This window comes from Gigantopelta aegis, chromosome 7 (assembly GCF_016097555.1).
Source record: "Gigantopelta aegis isolate Gae_Host chromosome 7, Gae_host_genome, whole genome shotgun sequence".
Lineage (NCBI taxonomy): Eukaryota > Metazoa > Mollusca > Gastropoda > Neomphalida > Peltospiridae > Gigantopelta > Gigantopelta aegis.
This window is the reverse complement of record NC_054705.1, coordinates 26177969-26193434: the sequence shown is the minus strand read 5'-3', so window position 1 is coordinate 26193434 and position 15466 is coordinate 26177969. Positions and strand designations below refer to the sequence as shown.

At 41.8% G+C, this 15466-nt stretch overlaps 1 protein-coding gene across 1 annotated transcript; it reads right to left on the bottom strand.

Moving 5' to 3' along the window:
* Window positions 1-3638: 3638 nt before the first annotated feature.
* Window positions 3639-14593, bottom strand: LOC121377997. Its single transcript, XM_041506094.1, has 5 exons — window positions 14363-14593; window positions 9980-10115; window positions 9044-9145; window positions 6008-6089; window positions 3639-3709 (listed from the first exon to the last, which is right to left on the bottom strand). Exons 1-4 carry the CDS (start codon window positions 14591-14593, stop codon window positions 6025-6027), a joined length of 534 nt encoding a protein of 177 aa, XP_041362028.1. The 3' UTR covers window positions 3639-3709; window positions 6008-6024.
* Between the last annotated feature and the right edge of the window lie 873 nt (window positions 14594-15466).

Genomic DNA, 15466 nt, shown 5'->3' with positions numbered 1-15466 from the left:
TCCAGAAGGTTGAGATTCAACAGCAAGTGCTGCACTGCATACCTTGATAGCAAATGCATTCTTATTTTTCTTTGGTATATAACAACCTTCAAATCTTACGTTATACACTAGTTCGATATATCTATCGTCAAACTGAAATCAAATTCACTTTGATGGCAGACAACTTTCTTTTTCCCCACTGTATTAAATGTTATAAAATCATACATACATAATGTGAGTAGCCCCCTGCCCCCCTCTCCACCCACCACCCCATAAAATCCTAGCTACGCCAGTGATGGCCGGTACATAAGATTAGGTATACACAAACTAGAAAATTAAATCAGACTTTTATATAAAATTAAATCAGACTTTTATATAAAATTAAAGTAGCCTTAACATTTATGTAATTAATAAAATATATACCGGCCTCGGTGGCGTCGTGGCAGGCCATCGGTCTGCAGGCTGGTAGGTACTGGGTTCGGATCCCAGTCGAGGCATGGGATTTTTAATCGAGATACCGACTCCAAACCCTGAGTGAGTGCTCCGCAAGGCTCAATGGGTAGGTATAAACCACTTGCTCCGACCAGTGATCCATAACTGGTTCAACAAAGGCCATGGTTTGTGCTATCCTGCCTGTGGGAAGCGCAAATAAAAGATCCCTTGCTGCCTGTCGTAAAAAGAGTAGCCTATGTGGCGACAGCGGGTTTCCTCTAAAAACAGTGTCAGAATGACCATATGTTTGACGTCCAACAGCCGATGATAAGATAAAAAATCAATATGCTCTAGCGGCGTCGTTAAATAAAACAAACTTTACTTTTAATAAAATATTCACTTTTTATTAATACCATGTGCACGCTTAGCAATTTTAGTAAATTTTGTGCAAGCCTAGGGGACAGTCACATGTAGACCCAGGAAGGAGGGGGGGGGGGGGGGGGGGGGGTGAGGGTAGAAAAACTCCTGCTCCAAGCGAAGTTTCTTTTTTTCATTGTATTTTCCGAGCATGACCCTAGCCCCCTAAAACCTTTACTCGCCATAGTCTAGACCCTCGTACACAATTTATGCTACATTTGCATTCAGTGTCCTTAAAAACACAAACCCTGCATCTGCCAGAGATGACATTTCCACTAATAAACAGTTGTCAAAAATGTCTCGAAATCAGTTTGTTTTGTTTTAACAATTAATACCACTGGAGCACATTGATTTATTAATGATTGTAAACTGAAGGAGAGTGTGTTCTGTATTGTAATTGGTTAATATGCCTGATGATACACGGCGTGACAAACATACAGCAGTACCCATTGTGACTCAGCCCTGATGGTACACGGCGTGACAAACATACAGCAGTACCCCATGTGACTCAGCCCTGATGATACACGGCGTGACAAACATACAGCAGTACCCATTGTGACTCAGCCCTGATGATACACGGCGTGACAAACATACAGCAGTACCCATTGTGACTCAGCCCTGATGATACACGGCGTGACAAACATACAGCAGTACCCATTGTGACTCAGCCCTGATGATACACGGCGTGACAAACATACAGCAGTACCCATTGTGACTCAGCCCTGATGGTACACGGCGTGACAAACATACAGCAGTACCCCATGTGACTCAGCCCTGATGGTACACAGTGTGACAAACATACAGCAGTACCCATTGTGACTCAGACCTGATGATACACGGCGTGACAGACATACAGCAGTACCCATTGTGACTCAGACCTGATGATACACAGCATGACAGACATACAGCAGTACCCATTGTGACTCAGCCCTGATGATACACGGCATGACAGACATACAGCAGTACCCATTGTGACTCAGCCCTGATGATACACGGCATGACAAACAACAATACCCAATGTGACTCAGACCTGATGATACACGGCGTGACAAACATACAGCAGTACCCAACGTGACTCAGCCCTGATGATACACGGCATGACAAACATACAACAGTACCCCATGTGACTCAGCCCTGATGATACACGGCGTGACAAACATACAACAGTCCCCCATGTGACTCCGACCTGATGATACACGGCGTGACAAACATACAACAGTACCCAATGTGACTCAGCCCTGATGATACACGGCGTGACAAACATACAGCAGTACCTATTGTGACTCAGACCTGATGATACACGGCGTGACAAACATACAGCAGTACCCATTGTGACTCAGCCCTGATGATACACGGCATGACAAACATACAGCAGTACCCAATGTGACTCAACCCTGATGATACACGGCATGACAAACATACAACAGTACCTAATGTGACTCAGACCTGAGGATACACGACGTGACAAACATACAACAGTACCCATTGTGACTCAGCCCTGATGATACACGACATGACAAACATACAGCAGTACCCAATGTGACTCAACCCTGATGATACACGGCATGACAAACATACAGCAGTACCCATTGTGACTCAGCCCTGATGATACACGGCATGACAAACATACAACAGTACCTAATGTGACTCAGACCTGAGGATACACGACGTGACAAACATACAGCAGTACCCATTGTGACTCAGCCCTGATGATACACGGCATGACAAACATACAACAGTACCTAATGTGACTCAGACCTGAGGATACACGACGTGACAAACATACAGCAGTACCCATTGTGACTCAGCCCTGATGATACACGGCATGACAAACATACAGCAGTACCCAATGTGACTCAACCCAGATGATACACGGCATGACAAACATACAGCAGTACCCATTGTGACTCAGCCCTGATGATACACGGCATGACAAACATACAACAGTACCTAATGTGACTCAGACCTGATGATACACGGCATGACAAACATACAACAGTACCCATTCCACAGACAGGATAACACATACTACGACCAGTGGTGCACTGGCTGGAACGAGAAATAGTCCAATGGGACTACCGATGAAGGTGTTTCAAGTATGACGTCAAACAGTCTTTTGATCGCAGGAGCTAAAATAGACAACTGGCGGGTCCCTAATCCAATAGACCACGGCTTTTGATATGCCAGTCGTGGTGCACTGGCTGGAACGAGAAATAGCCCAATGGGCCCACCGACGAGGGTGTTTCAAGTATAACGTTAAACAACCTTTCGATCAACCGGCTTCGGTAGCGTCGTGGTTAGGCCATCAGTCTACAGGCTGGTAGGTACTGTGTTCGGATCCCAGTCGAGGCATTGTATTTTTAATCCAGATACCGACTCCAAACCCTGAGTGAGTGCTCCGCAAGGCTCAATGAGTAAGTGTAAACCACTTGCACCGACCAGTGATCCATAACTGGTTCAACAAAGGCCATGGTTTGTGCTATCCTGCCTGTGGGAAGCGCAAATAAAAGATCCCTTGCTGCTTGTCGTAAAAGAGTAGCCTATGTGGCGACAGTGGGTTTCCTCTAAAAAATCAATGTTAGAATGACCATATGTTTGATGTCCAATAGCCGATGATAAGATAAAAAATCAATGTGCTTTAGTGGCGTCGTTAAATAAAACAAACTTTACTCTTTTTTTACCTTTCGATCACAGAATGAGCTAAAACAGACAACTGGCGGGTCCCTAATCCAAAGTGAGTAACGACAACTATGCCCAATTATTAATCTTCGTTATCGAGCACCAGTTGAAAACAGCAACAACATCATTGGTTTGGGCAAATTTTATTTGTATTAAAGAGAGATTATCTCATTAACAGTCTGTCGTGGATATTCTGGCAGATCTGAAAGAGAAGACAAGAAACACGTATTATTAATAACAACAGACCACAGGTATCCCCAATCAATAACACCGAATGAGTTAGTTATGTTATATAATACTCTTTATAAACTAAAAGGCAAAAGTTATTGTGACATACAAAAAACAAAGATAATTTACGATAACTTTTTACTGCCGTGTATGAAACGTTATCAATCTAATTAAAATTAGCTCCACAATTACATGTGGATCTAACACCAGCCAGTTGGAGCTCATGTCCACCAATCAAAACCTTACTTGCAGAATCCTGCCAGTGATTTAAAAATAATTTGAAAACATTCCGAATTATCCTGAGGGTATACGACATGTTTCATGTGAATTACGAATGCCTTGAAACATGTTTTATTTTATAAAATAAATAATTTGTAATGTAAAACTGAAGACTGATAACCCACCCCATACATATTGGTATGGTTCGCTGTACTGCGGCCACTAAAATAGACTCGCCCGATATTTTTAGAATTTGTATGCTCCCAAATAACGTTATAAAAGGCGAAGTGTGATTGGTCAATATTTAAATTATTATTTACAGACGAAATGTTACCTGGACATTGGGGACTACGCAGTGTTGTTAGTTTTAAATCACTGGATTCTGCAAGTAAGGTTTTGATTGGTGGACATGAGCTCCAACTGGCTGATGTTAGATCCACATGTAATTGTGGAGCTAATTTTAATTAGATTGGAAACGTTATAACATGGAAAGAGAAATGTCCGAAGGTATGGAAACGAGCAATAGTCCATGAAAGGGCGCACCTGCCATATGCAAATGAGCCACATCACTAGAGGGGGTCCAGAGCGAAGTTCACACAGTCAGTAGCGAGTGTGTCCACCTTGAGCATTGATAAACACCTAGGCCCCGTTCCACGAAGCGATCTTATCCCTAAGATTACCTTAGGCGCATAGCTACCCTATGCACTTAAGTTGATCTTAGGGCTAAGATCGCTTCGTGGAACGGGGCCCTGGCACCGTCATCTCACTGATGCCACTAAACGCTGGAGAAAGGGATGGTATGGGCTGTGAGGGTTGCTGGATGGAACCTGTTTGGCGAGGGGTTGTCACGGGTGGTCGACCGCTACGGAGACGGTCCCTGACCTGGTTGTTTTGTTGATATCGTTGCCGTAAGTGCCATATGGTGTTTCTGTGGACGTCACGCTGTGAGGTTCCAGATTCAAGCATCCCTATGACTCGGCATCTGTCATTTTCACTGAGGCTTGGCATGACGAAATTGCATCAAACAGTTCACTAATGGTGTTTTTCTGACTTCTGAAGGCTATACAGTCACTTTTCGAACCCTTGTTTTGGCTTCATACACAATAAATATCACATTTCTCACTGTAATTTCACTTAAAATCCATATTTTGTTCATTACAGATTTTCTTCAAACACATTTAAGTGCATTAGTAATGTTTAAAAAAAAAATCCAATACAAATTAACGACACCTTAACACGTTTTGAACTAGTCTTAGGATATTTGATGTCTAACATATGGTTATTTCAACGTTTGGTTCATAGGGTAAAAGAGAGGACACCTGCCACCGTCACATAGGCTACTCTTAGCAACAAAGCACTTCTTATAGACAATCCGGTACATACCATGGCCTTTGATGTACAGGGCACTGGTTGGAACGGGAAATCATGTGTGCGTTCATGCATGTGCGTGGAAATCATGTGACCTTCCCAATTTGTGCATTGTCAAGTTATAATATTATACTATCTTTGCTTCTTTCCCTGTATCTCTAGTTTCTTTCAAAATCCTGTTGTATATATTTTTGTTCTCAATTTGAATGTTACTGAAATAATATATATATATATACATACATATATATATATATATATATATATATATATATATATATATATATATATATATATATATATATATATATATATATATATATATATATATATATATATATATATATTATATATGTATATATATATGTATGTATGTATAAATGATTACCATTATATTATAATGTATGTAATTGTCGCCACTAACATTAGTATAATGCATAAAGAAGAGATGGCAAACTTGTTCCCAATCCTTTGTTTATGCAGTAAAATATGTTTTCAATCAATCAATAAATATTGTATTCTCCGATAAGTGCTCTCTCTCTCTCTTTCTCTCTTCATCGCTCCATCTCTGTCCGTGTCTATCTGTCTCTGGGTCTCTGCGGTCGGTCGTGTGCGCGCGTGTTTTTATGTGCAAATAATAAAATTTGCTTTCCTATCCCTATATGAAGAAGTTTGGATTTATCCTTACCAGGTGTTGATGTCAATTTATTCCACTTTGCTCATCTCTGCAATGAATCGTTGGAACTCTTCCATAGAGGCCTCGGAGTTTCCTGGAGAGAAAGGGCAGATAACACCTACATATATACTCTTCAAACTAAAGTAGGTGACTGTAGGAAATAACAGCCAATTAAAGTAGTATCAAGAGGTATCACTGTCTAGGAATATATGCATGATAATAATAAAGGAATTGGGAAGAAAAGACAACCAAGAGTTCGTGTTGGCAGCAGATTGTATGGCTGCAAACGACCTTGAAACAAAATAGGGATGACAGCTGAAAATTGTACGTTCACGACTTTTGATCAATAATGGGTAATATCCCCACTATTCGCCAAGCATTTGTTTATTCGACGAGGAATCCTACGTATCAATGTTCTACTATCCTACTCCTCTTGCAACGCCTGGCCAAGTTCAGCTAAGGTAGCCGGCGGCCGTTGACATCACCGGACACGTCTCCCGATCATGTCCCAGACGTACTCTATGGGGGGTGGGGGAGGTCAGGGCTCATTGCTGGCCATGGCATTCTGGTAACGTTTTGCTGCTGAAGATAGTAATTTATGATATGTGCAAGGTGGGGCCCATGAATTGTCATCATGAAACAAAAATCGTCGACCAGCATGGCGAGCAAACGGTGCCAGTATGCTATCCCGGTAGTACTTGACCAGTGACTGACTCTCCCTTGAACAATATGGAGTAGTGTTCTGTCAGTCATAGTGATGCCACCCCACATCATAACTGAACTACCACCAAATCTGTTATGTGGCCTGAGGTTGACATTTGCTTGGTGTTCATTTCGACGTCGCCAAACGGGAGACGTGTACGGTCACGTGAACGGCCGCCGGCTACTTTAGCTGAACCTGGCCAGGCGGTGCAAGAGGAGTGGAATAGACTATCCAAGAAGTTGAGAGTGAATCTGGACTCATCAAAAAACATTACACGAGACCATCGACGATCCCCCCAGTTTCGACGCTGTGTACACCATTGGCACCTGTTTACCATGTGGCGAATCGTGGTCGCCGAACATGCAGATGGTCGTCTGACCCGTCACTCAGACCGCCAGGTGTAACTGTGCAGCGATTTGATTTCCTACACCCTGGCTTCTGATGAATCGATCCTGGACTCATGTGGTTGACCTGGGACGCCCTGAACGGGGTCGGTCATCAACATTTTGGGTCTGCTGGTATCTATTCCATAGTCTGCAGATCACAGATGGTGAAATATTGAACATATAGGCTAAACCACGCGGTTTGAAGCATGCCAATATCCCCAAGGCGTTCTTCATGTTGTAGACGCCGCATCACAAATTCAAAGACAAACAATGCATAACATCGAAAGAACAAAGGTTAATGGATCATAAGACTGAGTGAAAGAAATGTTTTATTTAACGACGCACTCAACTCATTTTATTTACGGTTATATGGCATCAGACATATGGTTAAGGACCACACAGATTGAGAGAGGAAACCCGCTGTCGTCATTTCATGGGCTACTCTTTTCGATTAGCAGCAAGGGATCTTTTATATGCACCATCCCACAGACAGGGTAGTACATACCACGGCCTTTGATATATCAGTCGTGGTGCACTGGCTGGAACGAGAAATAGCCCAATGGGCCCATCGACGGGGATCGATCCCAGACCGACCGCGCATCGAGCGAATGCTGTACCACTGGGCTACGTCCCGCCCCTAAGACTGAGTGAGTACTACTGTTAACCTTGCTTAAAGCGATCTATCGACCACTCTGTGAAGTGTCAAAACGGACTCCCAACCCACGTGTACGCGGCTACTACGTGTTGCACATCCACATGTTCGGCTGTATTTGGGTGTTAGGTTGTGCAGCCATGAACGTTCTTTCCTAGACAGTCATTTTTGAAAGCTGGTCTCGGTTCCAATCATTGGTAATGCCATTTGCATTTTAAATTCCCATACTTTTTTGAAGAGTATACTATTGATCATTTATAACAGTTAATATTTGGCCTCGGTGATGTAGTGGTTAAACCATCGGACCTACGATTGGTAGGTAATGGGTTCGCACCGTGTACCAGCTTTCATCTAGAGATACGATAATGTAGCGTTGACTTCTGATGGTTGACGGTTTTTGCTACGATGCCGTAACTATCTTCCACCCAGAGCAGGTCAGGTCATAGGGCTTTACGTGCACATTCAGAGCAAGCTGTTGTAGCGCACGCCTATCCTGGGCACAAGAGCCGACCTCGGCCGGCTTCTCTGTCCAGGACATACACCCAGAGCGAATTTTAACGGCTTAAATAGGGAACTCGAGATATAAAGCCTCTCCTGGATAGACAACCCATATAACTTATGTGTGTGTCCAGGACAGCGTGCTTGGATGTCAGTTAGATACTTAGTTTGGTTTGTTTAACGACACCACTAAAGCACATCGATTTATTAATTAACTTATTGCAAGTTAAACATTTGATAATTCTGATATGCAGTCTTAGACGAGACCGGTACAAAAGCAAGGGATAGGTCAGCAAATATCATACCTGGGGCTCTGATTAGGACAGGAATAACTGGATAATACGCTTTAAATCATAGTATAAATACCTCCACGTAACGTCAGGAATAACGAGAGGAAACATGCTGCCGCCACGCAGCAAAGGATCTTTCATATACAGCATCCCACTGACACGACAGTACATACCACAGCCTTTGTTACACCATTTGTGGAGCACTGGCTTGAACGAAACAAAAAGAAGAGTTCAATGGGCCCACCGACGAGAATCGATCCCAGACCGATCGCGTATCAGGCGAACGCTTTACCACTGGGTCCCTAGACAACGTATTACAAATTGAATGGAGACGAGACGTATTATTTTGCAGCAAAATGGCTGACGAGATTCGCTGATACTGAAAACACGATTTTTATATACATGTAACTGTAAAATGTTTGTGTTTGTGTTTTGCGTTAGTGGATTAAGGGTGGAGAGGTGATATTTTAGCTTTAAAACACTGTTAAAGACGCTGTGGTTTTATTTGTTTCCTCTTACCATCTTCGTTCAGGATTTCCCGAGCAACCGGCGTGTCCAAGGCATCTTCCAGTTGTAGCTGATCCGTTAGTCCGTCCATGTTATTTTCAAACTCCGCGAGATCTGAAAAAAAAAAATATGAACTATTACACTCTCATCCAATTTGACATCCAATAGGCGAGAACCAAATACAATAGGTTTTTCTTCATATTTATTTCTCATTTGATTGATCAGTTATTTGGTTCATCGGGCTATTTCATATATTGACAGACACACACACACACACACACACACACACAAAGACATAAGTCAAACGGACAGACAGGCTGGATAGCTCGTTAGTTGCTTGATTTACATATTGTTTTATTTGTTGGCTTGCCTGACTGTCTGCCTGTTCTGCCTGTGTGTATGCATCCTTGCTCTTGCTGGTGTGATTGGTTTATTTATCTTTAACCTCCATGTCCAAAAACACAACTCCAATAATCCATAGTAACTTCCATCTATTTGGAAATGAGAGAGAGAGAGAGAGAGAGAGAGAGAGAGAGAGAGAGAGAGAGAGAGAGAGAGAGAGAGAGAGAGAGAGAGAGACACACACACACACAGATACATAGACACAGAGACACACAGACACAGAGAGAGACAGAGAGACAGACAGACAGAGACAGAGACAGACAGAGAAAGACACACACACAGAGACAGAGACACACACAGAGAGAGACAGGTACAAAGAGAGCGATAGAGAGACAGACAGACAGAGAGACAGAGAGAGAGAGGGGGATAGAGAGAGACACCGACACAAAGAGAGACACACACACACAGAGAGAGAGAGAGAGAGAGAGAGAGAGAGAGAGAGAGAGAGAGAGAGAGAGAGAGAGAGAGAGAGAGAGAGAGAGAGAGAGAGAGAGGAAGGGAGAGAGGGAGAGATGGTACATATGATGACCTATAATAATATCATACCTCGCTTGCGTAGCTTGTTTATTATTTCTGCTATCGCCTTTATTTTATGCCAGATTTTTCGCAGTCTGATTTTGCCTTCTGTCGGATGGCTTATCGTGAGGGCCACTAGCAGTATCAGCAACAGTGTGCACTTCATCTGGAAAATGAAACATCATCTTATAATGGATAGACTTCTACATCATTTTGTAAATCGTATCCTTGTTAAACTAAATCCATACTAGAAAATCATGATTTATGAAATTACAAGAAAAAGAAAGGGGGGGGGGGGGGGGAGGAGAAGAAAAATTAACAGAAGGAAAAAATTAACCAAACTAAAAATATTATGTTTTGAAATAGTGCCTATACCGGTTTCGACACAACGAGCAGGTGATTTATATCATTATATAAAACGGACTTGTTATTAGTATTAGTATTTAAATAGTGCCTATACCGGTTTCCACACAACGCGCACTACACGTGATTTATATCATTATATAAAACGGACTTGTTATTAGTATTAGTATTTAAAGGCGCACACCCTAGTTTCAACTTGTAAAAATGGACTCTAAGTTTAGTTAATTTAGTTTAGTTGAAAATATGAAAAATGCATTTTGTGATATTAGAACTAAGGTCTGTCCCTTTAATACATCCGTATATCTGTTCCAATCAAGTTACAGTCCTGTATATGAACAGTGGGGACGGGTTGTAGCCTAGTGGTATCACGCTCGCCTGATTCGCTGTCGGTCTAGGATCGATCCCCCGTTGGTGGGCCCATTTCTGGATTCAGTCAGTGCACCACGACTGGTATATCAAATACCGTGGTTATTTGCTATCCTGTCTGTGGGATGGTGCATATAAAAGATCCTTTGCTACTAATGGAAAATGTTGCGGCTTTCCTATCTATGACTCTATGTTGGAATTACCAAATGTTTGACACTCAATAGCCGATGATTACTAAATCAATGTGCTCTTGTGGCGTCGTTAAACAAAACAAACGTTTAACTTCTTCAGGTAAGAATACACACTGTATAGACACTGTTTTCTAGAGGAATGTGTACCTTTAAAGTCGCAGACTCTAGTTTTTAAAAACAAAACAAACGTTTAACTTCTTCAGGTAAGAATACACACTGTATAGACACTGTTTTCTAGAGGAATGTGTACCTTTAAAGTCGCAGACTCTAGTTTTTAAAAAACAAAACAAACGTTTAACTTCTTCGGGTAAGAATACACACTGTATAGACACTGTTTTCTAGAGGAATATGTACCTTTAAAGTCGCAGACTCTAGTTTTTAAAAAACAAAACAAACGTTTAACTTCTTCAGGTAAGAATACACACTGTATAGACACTGTTTTCTAGAGGAATGTGTACCTTTAAAGTCGCAGACTCTAGTTTTAAAAAACAAAACAAACGTTTAACTTCTTCAGGTAAGAATACACACTGTATAGACACTGTTTTCTAGAGGAATGTGTACCTTTAAAGTCGCAGACTCTAGTTTAAAAAACAAAACAAACGTTTAACTTCTTCAGGTAAGAATACACACTGTATAGACACTGTTTTCTAGAGGAATATGTACCTTTAAAGTCGCAGACTCTAGTTTTAAAAAAACAAAACAAACGTTTAACTTCTTCAGGTAAGAATACACACTGTACAGACACTGTTTTCTAGAGGAATATGTACCTTTAAAGTCGCAGACTCTAGTTTTAAAAAACAAAACAAACGTTTAACTTCTTCAGGTAAGAATACACACTGTACAGACACTGTTTTCTAGAGGAATATGTACCTTTAAAGTCGCAGACTCTAGTTTTAAAAAACAAAACAAACGTTTAACTTCTTCAGGTAAGAATACACACTGTATAGACACTGTTTTCTAGAGGAATATGTACCTTTAAAGTCGCAGACTCTAGTTTAAAAAACAAAACAAACGTTTAACTTCTTCAGGTAAGAATACACACTGTATAGACACTGTTTTCTAGAGGAATATGTACCTTTAAAGTCGCAGACTCTAGTTTTAAAAAACAAAACAAACGTTTAACTTCTTCAGGTAAGAATACACACTGTACAGACACTGTTTTCTAGAGGAATATGTACCTTTAAATTCGCAGACTCTAGTTTTTAAAAACAAAACAAACGTTTAACTTCTTCAGGTAAGAATACACACTGTATAGGCACTGTTTTCTAGAGGAATGTGTACCTTTAAAGTCGCAGACTCTAGTTTTTAAAAAACAAAACAAACGTTTAACTTCTTCAGGTAAGAATACACACTGTATAGACACTGTTTTCTAGAGGAATGTGTACCTTTAAAGTCGCAGACTCTAGTTTTAAAAAAACAAAACAAACGTTTAACTTCTTCAGGTAAGAATACACACTGTACAGACACTGTTTTCTAGAGGAATATGTACCTTTAAAGTCGCACTGTATAGACACTGTTTTCTAGAGGAATGTGTACCTTTAAAGTCGCAGACTCTAGTTTTTAAAAACAAAACAAACGTTTAACTTCTTCAGGTAAGAATACACACTGTACAGACACTGTTTTCTAGAGGAATGTGTACCTTTAAAGTCGCAGACTCTAGTTTAAAAAAAAAGAAGTTTGTTTTGTTTAACGACACCACTGGAGCACATTGATTAATTAATCATCGGCTATAGAATGTCAAACATTTGGTAATTCTGACTCGTAATCATCAGAGGAAACCCGCTACATTTTTCCTAATGAAGCAAGGGATCTTTTATATGTACTTTCCCACAACATACCACGGCTTTTTTCCAGTTTTGATGAAATGGTTGCAACGAGAAAAAAACCCATTCAGCTGAATGGATCCACCGAGGTGGTTCGATCCTGTGACGCAAGCACCTCAAGCGAACACTCAACAGACTGAGCTAAATCCCGCCCTCAGGCCCTAGTTTTAACCCTTAAAATGGACACTAAATTTAGTTAATCTACAAATCTGTAACACATCTGGATAAAGTTACAACAGAGTGAAACAAGAGTCTGTGACGTTCACACGATGAAATACCTTTAAAACAAACTAAAACTAGACTCCATAGACTCGTGGTCCGTTGCTGCATCGAGTAAACGAACGGTGAAGTCCACGATGCTGATGTCTTGCTTTATAGCAGTACAATTCTAAACGTGTGACTGAGAAGTGTTAATGCAATCAGTTCTATCAGTTGAGTAATCAAGAACGAAAGAAAGAAGTGTTTTATTTAACGACGCACTCAACACATTTTATTTACGGTTATATGGCGTCAGACATATGGTTCAGGACCACACAGATTTTGAAAGGAAACCCGCTGTCGCCACTACATGGGCTACTCTTCCGATAGGCAGCAAGGGATCTTTTATTTGCGCTTCCCACAGGCAGGATAGCACAAACCATGGCCTTTGTTGAACCAGTTATGGATCACTGGTCGGTGCAAGTGGTTTACACCTACCCATTGAGCCTTGCGGAGCACTCACTCAGGGTTTGGAGTCGGCATCTGGATTAAAAATCCCATGCCTCGACTGGGATCCGAACCCAGTACCTACCAGCCTGTAGACCGATGGCCTGCCACGACGCCACCGAGGCCGGTAATCAAGAACGAAGTCGCTACTATAACAAGCTGTCACTGAGGCCGTACCAAAAAAAATGTGTGTCCGGGAATCAGACCCTACCTGGAACACGCACGCCTGTCTGTCCATAGATGTACAGGATCCAATGTTTGTAAAGGGGCAGGCTGGTTTTTGCCAGAATTAAACGAAAATGCCCGAATCTGGATAACAACATTTGTTCATATTAGCATTACTAACCAACCAGTTATATAGGGCTGCAAATGAATCACTACGCATTTTTACATGGTTAGGACATTTATATACTCTTCAAAAAAAGAAACGCATAACTGGTATATGTTAGAAATTGGATTGCAAATTTATAGCATCATATCTTTGCTCAATACCACAGATGTAAAATTGAAACTTGTTAAACATGATCAGATCATCACTTGGAATGAAATCGTCTATCAAATCAACAGGATTAGGCCACCGTATCAAGGTCACGGTCATGGACACTAATATCGAGTATGAGCCCCATGAGCAGCAATGACGGCTTGGCACCTCCTACGCATGGAATCAAATAATGCTTGAATCACAGGCTGGGGAATTGTAGCCCATGTTTGTTTGTGGCGCAGGGTTACGTTGCCGTAAACGTCGATCTAGTTCATCCCACAGGATGCTCGATGGGGTTAAGGATCAGGTGATCTTGAAGGCCATGGCATCACTCCGACATTGTATTGATTCAGGAAGTCTGTTGTTATACGTGCGCTATGTGGTCGTGCATTGTCGTGCTGGAAGATGACATTTTCTGCGTTGATGAAAAGTATGGCGTGACGCTGGAGAAGTTCGTTGCAGTAACGTTGGGCTGTTAGCTGACCTGGGACATGTACAAGGTCTGTTCTGCCAGTGTAAGTGATGGCCGCCCATACCATAACACTCCCCCCTCCATATCTGTCCACCTGCCGCACACAATTATTGGCATAACGCTCGTTACGTCGTCGGTACTCCAGCTCTGCCGTCGGCGTGTTGAAGCTAAAAATGCGACTCGTCGCTGAAAGCCACTCTTCGCCACTGCTGTCGACGCCATATCAGACAACGTCTGCACCATGTAAGCCGTAGACGCATATGTTGCGCGGTTAAAATTATCCGTCTAGCTGGTCTTCTAGCTCGGATGTTGGCTTCACGTAAACGGTTTCTTACGGTCTGGTCCGAAATTCTTCGCATCCCAGGTATGGCAGAAGTTGATGCTGAAGCAGTTAGGAATCTGTCACGTAAATGTCGTAGACGTATGTATCTGTCTTGCGCCTGTGTGGCAACTCTGGGACGACCGGATCTGGGGCGGTCACGTGACACTCCAGTTTGTTAATAACAGTGCCAAAGCCTAGATATTGTACTCCGAGATGTGTTGAAAAGACGTGCAACTGTTGACTGCGATTCCCCGGCTTCCATCCGGCCAATTGCGTTGTTACGTTGTGGTTCTGTCAACCTGGGCATAATTTCAACGTTATGTAGCGACACTATCGATAATGCGTGTGTGAATGTAACTCAATTTTCTGTCAAGGGGTAGTGTTTGTACGTCATAAATGTGAGCTCTGCAACCATTATTATGGATATTGTGAAAAACATATTTGCACGTGCTGACGTCAAATCATGCTTTTTGTCAGCTTCAGAATTGCATGATATCATATCCACTAGCTATAGAATAAGATAATACTAAAACTTTCACTATTATTTTATTTCAAAATTAATGTTATGAAAAATATGCTCTATGCGTTTCTTTTTTTGAAGAGTATATTTCCATATACTTACCATTTGTGACACCCAATAGCCGATATGTATTTTTGTGCTGGGGTGTCGTTAAACAAACATTCATGTTGGGGTTATTTCTCATTCCAGCAATGGAGGAGTGTGGGGTGTCAGTTGCCCCCCCCCCCCCCCCCCAACAACCGCCCCTGCCTGCCTTGTACGCTTATGTGCCTGT

Coding starts and splice junctions, on each gene's coding strand:
- LOC121377997 (XM_041506094.1), bottom strand. CDS start 14,593: ATGGTGCAGACGTTGTCTGATATGGCGTCGACAGCAGTGGCGAAGAGT. Junction 9,146..9,979: donor AAACAAGCTACGCAAGCGAG/GTATGATATTAT, acceptor TTTTTTTTTCAG/ATCTCGCGGAGTTTGAAAAT. Junction 6,090..9,043: donor GGAAATCCTGAACGAAGATG/GTAAGAGGAAAC, acceptor CTTTCTCTCCAG/GAAACTCCGAGGCCTCTATG.